Source organism: Rana temporaria, chromosome 2 (assembly GCF_905171775.1).
Source record: "Rana temporaria chromosome 2, aRanTem1.1, whole genome shotgun sequence".
NCBI classification, from domain to species: Eukaryota; Metazoa; Chordata; class Amphibia; order Anura; family Ranidae; genus Rana; species Rana temporaria.
In genome coordinates this window covers 127,648,019-127,662,541 of record NC_053490.1, presented here as the reverse complement: position 1 = coordinate 127,662,541, position 14,523 = coordinate 127,648,019, and the positions used below count along the sequence as shown (strand labels likewise).

At 43.4% G+C, this 14,523-nt stretch overlaps 1 protein-coding gene across 1 annotated transcript in view; it reads right to left on the bottom strand.

Annotated features, from left to right (window-relative positions):
* Positions 1-14,523, bottom strand: part of STAT6 (signal transducer and activator of transcription 6) — a 318,642-nt gene that overhangs the window by 76,565 nt on the left and 227,554 nt on the right. The window contains exon 6 of the mRNA XM_040340948.1: positions 9,910-10,086. Within this exon, the coding sequence (XP_040196882.1) occupies positions 9,910-10,086 (177 nt within the window). The remainder of the gene's footprint in view (positions 1-9,909; positions 10,087-14,523) is intronic.

Sequence of the window (14,523 nt, the reverse complement as noted above, 5' to 3'; positions counted from 1 at the left end):
TAAGAAAGGTCTGGATACTTTCCTAAATGTACAGAATATAACTGGGTACTGACATTTATAGGTAAAGTTGGTCCAGGGAAAGTCCGATTGCCTCTCGGGAGATCAGGAAGGAATTTTTTCCCCTGCTGTAGCAAATTGGATCATGCTTTTTTTTGCCTCAACTCTGATCAACTGTGGGTATAGAATTGGGTATATGGGATTGTACAATATTTTTTTTTTTTTTAATTTTTTTATGGTTGAATCGGATGGACTTGTGTCTTTTTTAAACCTGACTAACTATGTAACTATCTACGATGTTTAAATCAATAAACACCAAATACTTAATAATAATCACTTTAAATAATGCCACTGTTCCCCAACGAGTGCATTCATCCAAAATGTTAAAGTATCACAACATAATACATTTGAAATTGTTCTAGAGCTTAGTAAATGACGGAGAGTTCTGCTGATCTCCATCATCCAATCATGTGCAAGCAAAAACATTTTTTTTAATTTTCCTTGCATGTGATTGGGTATTCTTTGGAAAGTGAAGCTTTACCTCATTTACTAAGCTCTGGATCAAAAGTGCACATTCTATTTTCCTTTAGTAAATCAACCCCAAGGCAGTTATATCAACAAGTCAGTCAGCAGTCATCAGGAAGTTATGGCTTAAGATTCCACTGTAAAAGCAAGATATAAGACTCTGATGCAGGTATGCAGAGACACTGCTAGGCGACTAAACTTTATACATTCAAACCAATTCAGCTCTTGGACCTGTACATACCTTCATACACTAGAGCAATTTTACAATTTCTGCTATGGGTCTATTGATACAGCATTACATTTCTCTTTACCAAAAAGCGGAATTAAACTCTAAAAATAACTAGGAGGTAGGGAGTTTTGGTAAAAAGAGACATGCGTAGTTTAAACTGCCCAAGAACTATTTACACCCAGCAACTTTTAATGTCCTTTATACTAGCGGTCCCCAACCAGTGATCCGTGGACCACTGAGGGTTGACAAGAAAATGTTGGTGGTCCTCAGGGGTTCTGACGTAAATTGGCATTGTGGCGGATATATACAGCCCAATGTTGTTTCCAGTGTTGTTCTCAATGCGCACTGGCAAATTAGTACTGTCAGCGCACATTGATACCCAATGCCTCTTCGGTAGTTCCAGCTCCTGGAATCTCAGAAGGAGACACCAGGAGTAGTGCAGAGAGTGGGAGGTGAAAAGAGGGGGCTTCCAATGGCAGTGCTGATCACAGACTGTGGGAGGGAGCATGGAGCGAGATCCAATAGTGAGTCTGTGATTAGCAGCAGTGAGTGCGGGGGGGGGGGGGGGGCGCGGAAGGGGCAGAGAGCAGCAGCATTGTGTATCCAAACCCAAGAAAAAATGTAATAAATTGCAGCTTACCGGTCCTTAGATGTGGTATTAGTTCCCTTCTTTTCAGGCTAAATAGATTTTCTGTAATCAAATCTTAAACAACGTTATGAGATTTTCCAGCTATCCTCTTTGAACTATAGAACATCTCTATTTATGTTATGGAAATAAGGGGAGGGGGAGTTTTTCTGTAGTCCTGCCCTAGCTTGACTATGCTGCTCCTCCATAGAGTACAGTGAGTGAATGTTTTTACCCTTAGACCCTAATGCCGCGTACACGCGACTGTTTTTCATGTCATGAAAAAAAACAACGCTTTTCTCGACGTGATTCTTGTCAAGCCTACCTTGCATACACACGATCGTGTAAAAAAAATGCTTGCGCAAGGCGCGGTGACGTACAACACGTATGACAGCACTATAAAGGGGAAGTTCCATTCGAATGGCGCCACCCTTTGGGCTGATTATGCAAATTTCCCTTCTCATAACTTGCTTCTGAGCATGCGCGTTTTTTTCCCCGTCGTTAAAGCGTACACACAACCATTTTTCACGACGAGAAAAACGATGAGAAAAAATAGAGCAGGTTCTAAATTTTTTATGCCCATTTTTCTCGTCGAGAAAAATGCTCTGGAGCCTACACACGATCAATTAAAAAAATTGAATTTTTCTCGACATGTGTGTTTGCGGCATTAGACAGGAAGTGTGTTACTGTTAGGATCACCAGGTGAAAATAAAGGATAATACGTTTGACAAAAAAAACACAAATGCAACCATTATATCTAAGGACTGGTAAGCTGTACTATATAATTTTTTATGTTTGGGTTTTGATACACTTGTACCACTTCAGCTCATGAAGATTTACTCCCCTTAATGACCAGGCCATTTTTTGCGATACGGCACTGCGTTGCTTTAACTGGCAATTGCGTGGTCCTGCGACACTGTACCCAAATAAAATGTGTGTCCCTTTTTCCCCATAAATAGAGCTTTCTTTTGGTGGTATTTGATCACCTCTGTGCTATACCTTTTTTGCCCTATAATCAAAAAAATGACAGACAATTTTGAAAAAAATATATATTTCTTGCTTTCTGCTATAAAACACATCCAGTAAATAAAAAAAAAAATCGAATTTCTTCATCAATGTAGGCCAACATGTATTCTGCTACATGATTGATTTGCGCAAAAGTCTATATATATGGAATTTTTATTTGTTTATTTTTTTTACTAGTAATGGCGGTGATCAGCGACTTATAGCGGGACTGTGATATTGCGGCAGACAGTTGGGACACTAACTGACACTTTTGACACATTTTGGGGCCCAGTGACGGGGACTGCGACATTGCGAAGGAAAAATCTGACCCTAAGTGACACTTTTTGGGGACCAGTTAATATTAGATAAGGGTGAACGATTTGCCCGGGTATGGACAGCAATATATTTTTTGTTAGATCTGTAAGAAAAATCAAAGTTCTACTCAACAATTTTCATTTCCTTTTCCAATAAAAACATCCCTGGAAGCAGGGCCGTCTTTAATGCAGGACAAAAGGGGCATCTGCCTAGGGCCCAATTAGCCCCCTGAGCCCGTGCTGGCAGAGGCATTGCTATGGGGGTGTAGGGGGGCACCGGACGACACCCGCCAGAGGGGTGACACCGGGGCAGCCACTACACACTGTATTATATAATTATTTTGCAAGCCGTGCGGGGGAGCAAGGCTGCCTATGACACTACCCCGTCAGATTAGGCTGTCACTCAGCCCCTCTGGAATCTTCAATATCAGTCCCGAGGCCGGAGTTGGTGGGTGCAGCTGGGGGTGTGGCTGCCTCCTCAACTCCTCCCACAGTCTCCTTCACTATGGCTGATCCTGCAGCTGAAGGAGATAGAGGCGAGGACTCAGCAGCCCCGCTCTGTGTCTTCATCTGCAGCCAGGAATGATTCTGTAAGTTACTGCACAGCACAGTATCACAGCACAGTCTTGACCTGTCCTATGCCACCCCAAGCTGCCCTATGCCACCCCAACCTGTCCTATGCAACCCCAAACTGTCCTATGCAACCCCAAACTGCCCTATGCCACCCCAACCTGCTCTATGCCACCCTAACCTTCCCTACACCACCCCAGCCTGCCCTATGCCACCACAGCCTGCCCGTTGCCACCCTAATCTGCCACTATACCACCCTAACCTGCCCTATAACACCCCAACCTGCCCTATACTACCCTAGCCTGCCCTGTAACACCCTAACCTGCCCTATACCAGCCCAGCCTGCCCTATACCACCCTATACTCTGATTTACAGGGGCCGTTTGGGGGTGCACCCTGTGACCATGCGCTTCCTGCAGGGCGCTGGGCAGGATAGGGGGGGTGACACTATGTTTTGCTGCACCAGGTGACACCAACCCTAGTGACGCCACTGCATGGCAGTGTTGCCATAGATCTCACATTCTGTCTGCCACAGTGACACCGCTGAAGTCCCACCTCCTGGGTCCTGCTGCTGCCACTGCCGACAATAGTGGTTAGTTGCTAGGACCGCCCGGCATCTAGCAACCAACCACGTGGCTAATTTGACTCCGACTCCGCCCCCGCATTCAGCGGAGATCGGAACTTTCTCCTGCAGTCCTGGCTGCTGCCACACCTCAAGGCTCCCCCTGCAGCTGTCAGTGGTGGTTGGTTGCTAGGTCACGACCACTCAGCTCTAGCAAACAATCACATGGTTTGTCTGACTCTGCCCCCGCCCACTGTGTTCAATGGATGAGCATGGAATTTCCTGTTCCAGCTGTTGCCAGTGCCACATGGCTTGCCTGACTCTTCCCTTCCACCCCTCTGTGTTCAATGGAGAAGCACGGGGCTTCTCAATACAGACCTGGCTGCTGCAGCTGCTGCTAGTTCAGGACCAGCTCAGTGAACTCCAGGAAGGTAAGGAAAAGCTCTGATTTATTTTAGAGGAAGAGCAGCTCTGGAGTCCCTAATATAAGAAGAAGGGGCTACTGATAAGGGGGGGGATGTGTGGACCCTAATGTAAGGGGGATTGATTTGAGGACCTTAATGTAAGGATCTCTGGGGACCCTGATGTAAGAGAGGGTCTCTCTGGGGACCCTGATGTAAGGAGGGGGCTCCCTGGGGACCCTGATGCGAGGAGGGGTTTCCCTGGGGACCTTGATGCAAGGAGGGGGCTCCCTGGGGACACTGATGTAAGAAGGGGGGCTCTGGGGACCCTGATGTGAGAAGGGGGGCTCTGGGGATCCTGATGTGAGAAGGGGGGCTCTGGGGACCCTGATGTAAGGAGGGGGGCTCTGTTAACCCTAAAGTAAGGAGGGGGCACTGGGGACCTCGATATATAGAGGGGTTAACTCCACACTCCCTGGTGTGGAGTGTCATGCTCGCCCCCCCCCCCCCGAACTACAGGAGATTCAGGACACCCACTAACACACAGCTGCAACGTGGAGAGCGTCCTGACTCTCCCGTAGTCCAAGGGAGGGGGCGAGCACGACACTCCACACCAGGGAGAAAGCCTTACATTACTGTGTAGAGTTACAGACAGAAGAACAGGACGTGAGGATTTCTCAGAAGAAATAAGGACATTTAAAAGCAAAATGGAAGGCTGAGGTAAGTGAAGGAGGCATGCACTAAGGTAAAGGAAGCTATTTAGAAAAAAAAATATACCTTTACAAACCCTTTAACCCCCTGACGGTAAACACGAGCGTGACTCGGGGTTGGTTTTACATGTTAGGATCGGCAAACCCGAGTCACGCTCGGGCTGGACGGGCTTACCTTTCGCTGGATCCACAGGCTTGGTTTACTCACCTTGTCCCTGGATCCAGCGATGCCACCCGCTGTGTGAGCGAGCGGGACCTCCTCGCTCGATTCACAGTCCCCGTGTGACGCCGATCTCCGTTCCCTGCGACGTTACGACGCACGGGGACGGAGAACGGCGCCAAATTCAAAAAAGTAAACAAACACATTACATACAGTATACTGTAATCTTATAGATTACAGTACTGTATGTAAAAAATACACACCCCCCTTGTCCCTAGTGGTCTGCCCAGTGTCCTACATGTACTTTTATATAATAAAAAATGTCATTTCTGCCTAAAAACTGTAGATTGTCCAAAAGTGTCCCTTTATGTCAAAAATGGTTTTAGATCAGCTAGAAAACAGCGATAATAAATTATAATCACTTGCAGAAATGTGCGATAGCGATTTGCGGGGAAATTCGTCATAAAAAAAATAAAATAATGACAGCGACAATTCTGCAACTGCAAATTTCAGTGATTTTGAGTTGCTGAATTACATTATTGAATAATTTTTATTATAATTATATTATTATTTGTTATAATTATTTATAATTATTTATTATATTATAATTTATAATTTATAATTTTGTTTTAAAAAAAAAAATCATACCCGGGATGCCTACAAGACTCTTGCTTGGTCAGATTTAAGTGAGTTATTTCTAAAAATTACAGGCCTACAGTATAAAACGCCAATTTCCTTGCAAAATAAATGTACCGCTTTTGGTACGTAATTCCAGACAGAATCATACCGCCAGGGAGGTTAAGGCAAGTGTGACAATGTTCAAGCATGCTGTGCATGCTTGCACATTATAGCAAAAGCCCACCAGGCACACATTAATTTAATACTGCTTTAACTATAACTTAAAGTGGAGGGTCACCCTAAAACAATTATCTAACATTACATCCAGCATACTAACGACATGTACAGTATGCAGGTATTTTTTTTTTTCGCCATACATACCGTTATATTGTTATTTTGCCCCCGGTTTCCGGGTTCTGATTCCCGCTGGACTGGGCGTTCCTATCCCTGGGTTAGATGATTGACGTCTGGTGAAAAACTTCCCATGGCGCATAAGGCGCGTCACCAGTTTTCCATAAATAGCCGACCTGCGAGTCGGCTCTATATGGCGCCTGCGCAGTCAGCTCTACACGGCGGGCGCAGGTCGGACGACATCAGCCAGTACTATAAAAACCATCCGACATTCGGTCCGTGTGCATAGCAGCCGGTCCGACAGAAGCCAGACCCTTGACAGGCTTCTTTTGGACGAGCATTTTGGAAAACCAGAGGGTGGCTAGCTCCCGGTCAGTGGCTGACAGCGCTGACTGCAGTGTTTTGGCGGGGGCCGTCCCCCTGTCATAACACTAAGCTCAACAGGGGAGATCACTGTACTAACGTCGTTAGTACAGCAGCTCTGACCTGAGCTGTCAGCTGTCAGCTCTGACCTGAGCTGTCAGTTTTTTTCCGCTCAACCCACTCCTGGGTTGAACAAAAAAAAAACCTGATAGTGTGTACTAGACTTTAACAAATTTGGCTATAACACAAATGCAGGTCTTTGATGCTGGGGGACACAAGGCAAGGGAAGACAAAAACTGAGCATGAGTGAAACAATGAATGTAATCTTTCACAGATCAGATTAACAATTTGGTATGCCAAAATCCATGAGGTCACATAGATAATGACAAGACAAATTGACTGATCACAACAAATAACATACAAATACAATTTTCAGGGTTAGCCTCAGCATTTAAAAAAACAACACATTTTTATAATTGTCCCAAAGAATGTACCTGCTTGTCATGCTAGATACAACTTTTCAAATGAGTATTTACTAAGAAATGTAAAATGCAACAACAATGGGCTCCATTCATAATCGGTATTCTCCTCTTAAAAATTTGTGGTAAAATAGCTCATAGCGTTTTAAAAAAATTTGTGCAATTCACAAAAAACACTACTAAAATACTGCATGCGGTATTTCATCAAAGTATGCAATATTTATCTTATGAAACCATGGAGTATTTTATCACATGGATACAGTGGAGAAGAATTAGAACCCCTGTCAGTTTTTATTGCTAATAAAGAGAGGAAGCTGCTTTCACAGGACACATGTGGTGTATCAAAAACAGATACGTTCAATTAAGTAGATACAAAATATCTATTAAATGTCAAATATTGAATGAAAACATATCTAAATACCCTTTTCCACCAATGAAAAAAAAGAAATTACTGTTTTTATACTATTTCTCCTGGTAACCCCTGGTGGAATCCTAGACTTCCAGGGAACCCTGTTTTAAAGTCCTTTTTGCTGTGATAGTTGACAAATTCATTGCTATATCTTTGGACAGGTCTGTATTTTCTTGTCATAGAATAGCCATTGTCATTCTCTGATGTTCTTGTAAGTGTCACTGTGGTATCCATCCGTCAAACCTTCAAATTGATGACACCCCTCTCCTAACAGCTCAACACCTTTGTAAGAATACTTGTCTATTCAGAATGTCTTGTGAATATTTGAGCAAAAAATATCTCAAAAAATAATTATGAATAAGTAAAATATACCCACTACATATGACATATGTTCTAACAAGGGATTATACCATTGTGATATGCATGTACATTGTATTATGTTTGGAGTGATTGGGCGGTTTGCAGAAATGCTTGTATAGACAAAAAAATACTCCAAAATCGGTTAAAATAACTGAAGCAAATAGATATATTTCACTACATCTATTAGGGTGGATTTACTAAAGGCACATAGACTGAGGACTTTGCATGGAAGTTGCTCAAAAGCTTAGTAAATTAGCGAGGGCTTTGCTGACTTATATCATCCAATCATGGAATTGCATGGAAATTTTTGTAAATAAAGCTTTACCTCATGTACTAAGCTCTGGAGCAACCTGCACAGTCTATTTGCCTTAAAGTAGAACTAGAGGGCCAGATTCACGTAGAATCGCGGCGGCGTAACGTATCGTATATACGTTACACCGCCGCAAGTTTTCATTGCAAGTGCCTGATTCACAAAGCACTTGCGAGAAAACTTCCGCCGGCGGCCTCCGGCGTAAGCCCGCGTAATTCAAAGGGACGTGTGCCATTTAAATTAGGTGCGCTCCCGCGCCGGACCTACTGCGCATGCTCCCTTTTGAATTTCCCGCCGTGCTTTGCGCGAAGTGACGTCATTTTTTCGAACGGCGATGTGCGTAGCGTACTTCCGTATTCCCGGACATCTTACGCAAGAAGGAAAATTTTTCACATTTCGACGGGGGAACGACGGCCGTTCTTTATACAGCACATACGTGTGCTGTGTAAAGTTAGGGCACCAAAAACGACGACTAACTTTGCGACGGGAAACTAGACTAGCAGCGACGTAGCGAACGCAAAAAACCGTCGTGGATCGCCGTAACTACTAATTTGCAAACACGACGCTGGTTTACGACGCGAACTCCCCCCCAGTGGCGGCCGCAGTATTGCATCCTAAGATCCGACAGTGTAAAACAATTACACCTGTCGGATCTTAGGGATATCTATGCGTAACTGATTCTATGAATCAGTCGCAAAGATACTCTGAGGCCTCGTACACACGGCCGAGGAACTCGACGTGCCAAACACATCGAGTTCCTCGGCCAGTTCAGCACTGAAGCCGCCGAGGAGCTCGGCGGGACGAGAGCTCCCATAGAGCAACAAGGAAATAGAGAACATGTTCTCTATTTCCTCGCCGAGCTCCTCGTCGGCTTCCTCGGCCAAAAGTGTACACACGGCCGGGTTTCTCGGCAGAATTCAGCCAGAAACTCGGTCGGAAGCTGAATTCTGCCGAGGAAACTGGTCGTGTGTACGGGGCCTGAGAGATACGACGGAGTATCTGAGATACTCCGTCGTATCTCGTCTGTGAATCTGGGCCATAAGCACCTTTTTTTAACCTCCATCAGTTTTTTTTTTTGCCATCTAATAGTGTCCTATTGGAAGATTTCCCCTATTACTTTTCTAGGGACAACCCAAAACTTTTTTTTTTTTTCTACTTTCAATAATAATGGTAAATAGGACAAATAGAGAGGGTGAACCTGACAGGTATTCTAATCTACCTCCACTTTATCCAAAAAAAAAAGTTTTTCCTTTAGTTATACTTTAAGTAAATCCACCCCAATGATTTCCAAATCTCTATAGTTAGGTTTTTATGTGTGAAGCCTCGTACACACACGACCGAGGAACTCGACGGGCAAAACACATCGTTTTCCTCGTCGAGTTCCTTGTTAGGCTGTCGAGGAACTCGACAAGCCAATTTTCTCCATTCCCGTCGAGGAAATAGAGAACTTGCTCTCTTTTTGGCTCGTCGAGTTTCTCGGCAGTTTCCTCAACGAAAATGTACACACGACCGGTTTCCTCGGCAAAAAAATATCTCCCAGCAAGTTTCTTGCTGTTTTTTGCCGAGAAACTCGGTCGTGTGTACGAGGCCTTACTGTTAAGAGAACTGATCCAAAAAGGCAAAGACTACTCAAAATTAGCTATTATATCTTTACATATATTTTTACCACTACTTATTTACAGCATGAATTTAATTATTTATTTCCTTCTGTGAATTGACTTTAACCCCTACATACTGCATGGGGCATGCTTTTGTGAATGGAGCCCATTGTTTTTAGTGAATAAACAAGTTATATTGTACACGTCAAACCGACCTACGTCAGCTAAGAAGTAACAGTGTTTCCTGAAAATCTTGTAACATTTTGGCAGCTTTACAGAAGTTATTGAATATGGTCAACTACTGTAAGATTCAGGTTATATTACCTTTTGAAGAGCTGACAGATCTTGACCTTGTCCATGGAATTTTAGATTTTCTAGTGCAACCTTCAAGCTTTGTTGTGCCACTGAACTCTGCTTCATTTTGTGCTGTAACTTGTTACAACGGTATTGAAACATCATTTCTTCCTGCTTAGCCTGAAAACTTGCAGACAAACGTGGATACTGGAAAACAAAACAAAAAATTAACACAGAGCCTGTTTGACTCCTATGGATAATCAATTATTTTACCTTATAGTCTGAGCAAAAAAGTAGACCTACATTAATATTTTAATGTCAGCAGTCAAAGAGGTATATTGAGTTTTAATAGGAATGCCTTTTAATAGAGTAAATGTTCCTCTGAGCTCCCTCCAATACTGGCTACATATGTATGAAGACCTAGGAACTTAATCATGTGATGATAAGGTAAGTATTTAGGACTTCTGTTACTTAATATATCCATCAATTCATCCTGGAAAGACTGGTAAATGATAAATCCATAAAGTCTATTTTAGAAGATTTGTGAGAGGTAAGTGTACGTTGTGAATTACCATTACTTCTTTCATGACTTTGGTAGATTGGTAGGAATATGTGAAAGGTGCAGGCTAATAAAATAAGACAGCGGAAATGTGAGCAGGAGTTGGAGATAGGGGTGGGGGAGGTTTAGAGAGTTCAGCCAAGGTGATGTAGAAATGATGAGGAATGTTGGTTTCAACAATGTAATAGAGTATGATCAAACACTTTTAGTAGAAGGTATTCTATCCAAGAGACCACTGTACCTGGCAGAGGCGGCTCTTTAATTAGGCAAATTAGGCGGTCGCCTAAGGCCTTGCACTCACAGGGGCCTCACGGCTGCCTAACTTGCCTAATGCAGTACCCCAGTTTTGAGGGACAGGGGACCTTAACCCCACTGGCGGTATTCCCGAGTCTGACTCGGGGTGGAATTTTTTGGCTACAATCGGTAACCCTGAGTCAGACTTGGGCTCGCCTCGCAGCATCCATAGGCAGGGTTTACTTACCTTGTCCCTGGATCCAGCGATGCCACCGTGCTGTGTGAGCGAGCGGGACCTCGCTCGATTCACACAGTGCCTCTGTGCGCCGCTGATCTCCGTTCCCTGCGACGTTACGATGCACGGGAGCGGAGAACGGCGCCAAATTCAAAAACGTAAACAAACACATTACATACAGTATACTGTAATAATATAGGTTACAGTACTGTATGTAAAAAATACACACCCCCTAGTGGTCTGCCCAGTGCCCTGCATGTACTTTTATATAATAAAAACTGTTCTTTCTCCCTGCAAACTGGAGATTGTCCATAACAACCAAAAGTGTCCCTTTATGTCAAAAATGGTTTTAGAGCAGCTAGAAAACAGCGATAATAAATTATAATCACTTGCAGAATTGTGCGATAGCGATTTGTGGGGAAATTCGTCATAAAAAAAATAAAAGTAATGACAGCGACAATTCTGCAACTGAGCAAATTTCAGTGATTTTGAGTTGATTACATTATTGAATATTTTTTATTATAATTATATTATTACTTGTTATAATTATTTATAATTATTTATTATATTATAATTTATCATTTTGTTTCTAAAAAAATGTCATACCCGGGATGCCTACTAGACTCTTGTTTGGTCAGATTTAAGTGAGTTATTCCTAAGAATTACAGACCTACAGTATAAAACGCCAAATTTCCTTGCAAATAATGGTACCGCTTTCAGCACCTTTTTTCTGAAAGAATCATACCGCCAGGGAGGTTAATGCTGCTGTGCTCAGGCAGCGTTATGAGCCCTGACTCAGGAGCTGGGCCACCAGCTTCCCTAACGGGTCAGTATTTGGCGCATTATAAATCTATTAAATCAATCAATCAACAACCAGTGAATATCGGTGACACCACCCCTTGTGACGTCAATGACCCAGCATGCCCTCAGTCAGTGTCGTCACAAGGGGCGGATTCACCAGGTGACATCACCGGGTGCCCCCCGCCCTTTAGTTATTAAAGAGCAGGATCTGGGGGCCACCTTGTTAAAGGGGGCTTCCAGATTCCGATAAACCCCCTGACCACAGACCCCCACAAACACTGGCCAGGGTTGTGGGGATGAGGCTCTTGAACTTGTATTTTTTTTCTCATCATGGGTGTGAGTGGGGTCCCATGTCAAGTTTTGACAAAGGCCTCACAAAGCCTAGAGCCGCCTCTGGTACCTTGCATGAGTATCGGTAAGTATAGCTGTGAGCTTTTCATTGATCCTTGTTCCTGTAATTCGCTCTTTGACATTCCCAAAATTTACAGCGGGCTACTGCCAGAAATAGACAATTGTCTGCCTTGTAGCCAAAAAGATAAAGGTGACTAGCACCCCTTTTGTATTTGGTGAGATTTGGGATTCTCCTATTCAACAATGTTTCCAGAGGGTTCTGCTCTAGGCAACAGTGGAAGCATTAAAGTCGGAAAGTCAATGTAAATTGATAATTGGCTTGAATAGTAAAATATTTAAGGGTTTTGAACTGATTTACATGAAAATAAATTAGGCATTGATATACAGTATGTGGTGAGGTTAGATGCAGCAAGATGTCATCTGTGAAAGGCATTATTTTGTGGTGCGCACTTCCAATCACTTTATACTAGATGTTGATTTAATGGCTATTGCCAATGGTTCTCAGTCAAGAAAAATAAGAATTATGGAGAACCCTGCCTGCCCCCCCAATAAATCATGAAGGAGTCAGAAAATAAGCAACTATGATAAATGTTAGCTTTAGGGCAGAGATCTGAGTAGAGGGCTCAGATTTATGCAATGAAAGTCTTGTGAAATTCCTAATTTTGTATGACATGAAAGAGTCTCACTATTCTCACATCTAATGAGAACATCATATTTGTAAGTGAATGGTTATGAGTAAAATCAATGAGTTGCATAGGTGTGCGCAGCCTATTGCATTAGGGTGTGCACCCCAAAGCTCCAACACATGCGTTTGGCATATTTACCGGCCTCTTCCCCACTCTCCATCCTAAAACAATGGGAGGAAGGGGGAGCCAGGGTGCACACAAGGGGACCTGGGCAACAGGAAGAAGAGTAACAGGGACAGGAGGGGTGGTGGGAGTGGCATATATTGGTTCCTATCCACTGTATTTTACTCCTGTGGCAGCTGAAAGTCATCGACAGGGAGAGGAGGAGAAGCCTACTTTCGGCTGCTGCAGGAGGAAAATACAGATCAGTTACACTAAATTCCACCCCCAACGCTTTTCCTGTCCAGGTTATGAGGATCGGCAAGGAAGTATTGCGGTTTACCTGTCACCTGCTCGAACATTGACGACTTGCCAACCCCAGGACTAGGGTGTGCCCAGGCACACCTGGCACACCCCTTGCGCACACCTATGATAAGTTGTATTATACAGCTGATACTAGCACCTGCCTCTTGGTTATGTACCTACTCGTTCTCTTTGGGCCAGATTCACATACATTTCCGCTGCGCAGCAGTGGCGTAACGTAATCCATTTACGTTACACCGCCTGCAAGTTTGCAGCGTAAGTGCCTGATTCACAAAGCACTTACCTGTAAACTTGTGGCGGTGTAACGTAAATGCGCTCGGCGCAAGCCCGCCCAATTCAAATGGGGCTGGCACCATTTAAATTAGGCGCGTTCCCGTGCCGAACGTTGTGCGCATGCTCCGTGTTCAAATTTCCCGATGTGCATTGCGTGAAATTACGGCGCCCCAACGTTTTTTTTTAAATGCGACGTGCGTTACGGCGTTTCGTATTCCCGGACGCCTTACGCAAAAAAAAAAATCGAAATTCGACGCGGGAACGACGGCCATACTTTAACATGGCTGATCTAAAGATAAGCCATGTTAAAGCAGGTATAACTTTACGATGGGTAAGAACGACTAGCGACGACGTACGGGATTGCGACGAACACGCGGATCTTCGTGGATCGCCGTAACTAGTCATTTGCATATTCTACGCCGACCGCAATGGCCTCGCCACCTAGCGGCCGGCATAGAATTGCATCCTTAATATCCGACAGTGTAAGTCAATTACACCTGTCGGATCTTAGGGCTAGTTATGCGTAACTGATTCTATGAATCAGCCGCATAGTTAGGATGGGCGGATCACAGAGATACGACGTCGTATCTCTTTTGTGAATCTGGCCCTATGTGATTGCCTGTAAAAGAGTATAGTTACAAAGACATTTGCAAGCATTTAGAAATCAACATCTGAAAATAACAGTCAAAAACCCGGCCAAGTCCTTGTCACAGTCTTTTATTGTCCTCAGCATAGTCCGCATGTATTTATCTAACAAAAACTAAATGTAGATGACTAAAAATGTTAAAACTATATTAATTTTTGGGTACATGAAAATATATATTAGCGTGATAGTGGTACTTTAAAGACTCCTAAAACGAATATATTTTTGGAAGACAGAATTACTATAGAATTAAAATATATATAATTTTCCACATTCTTAGCCAAATAAATCCAAATAAATGTTTGTCAAATTTTTAATAAGAATAACAGAAAATGAGTCATGTCAAAATTAATTAGCTTATAAAAAAAAATTCTGACTTGAAAAGACAGTTCTGTGTGGAGGTAATGTCTAGACCTGTAAAACAAACGTTTATCTCGCG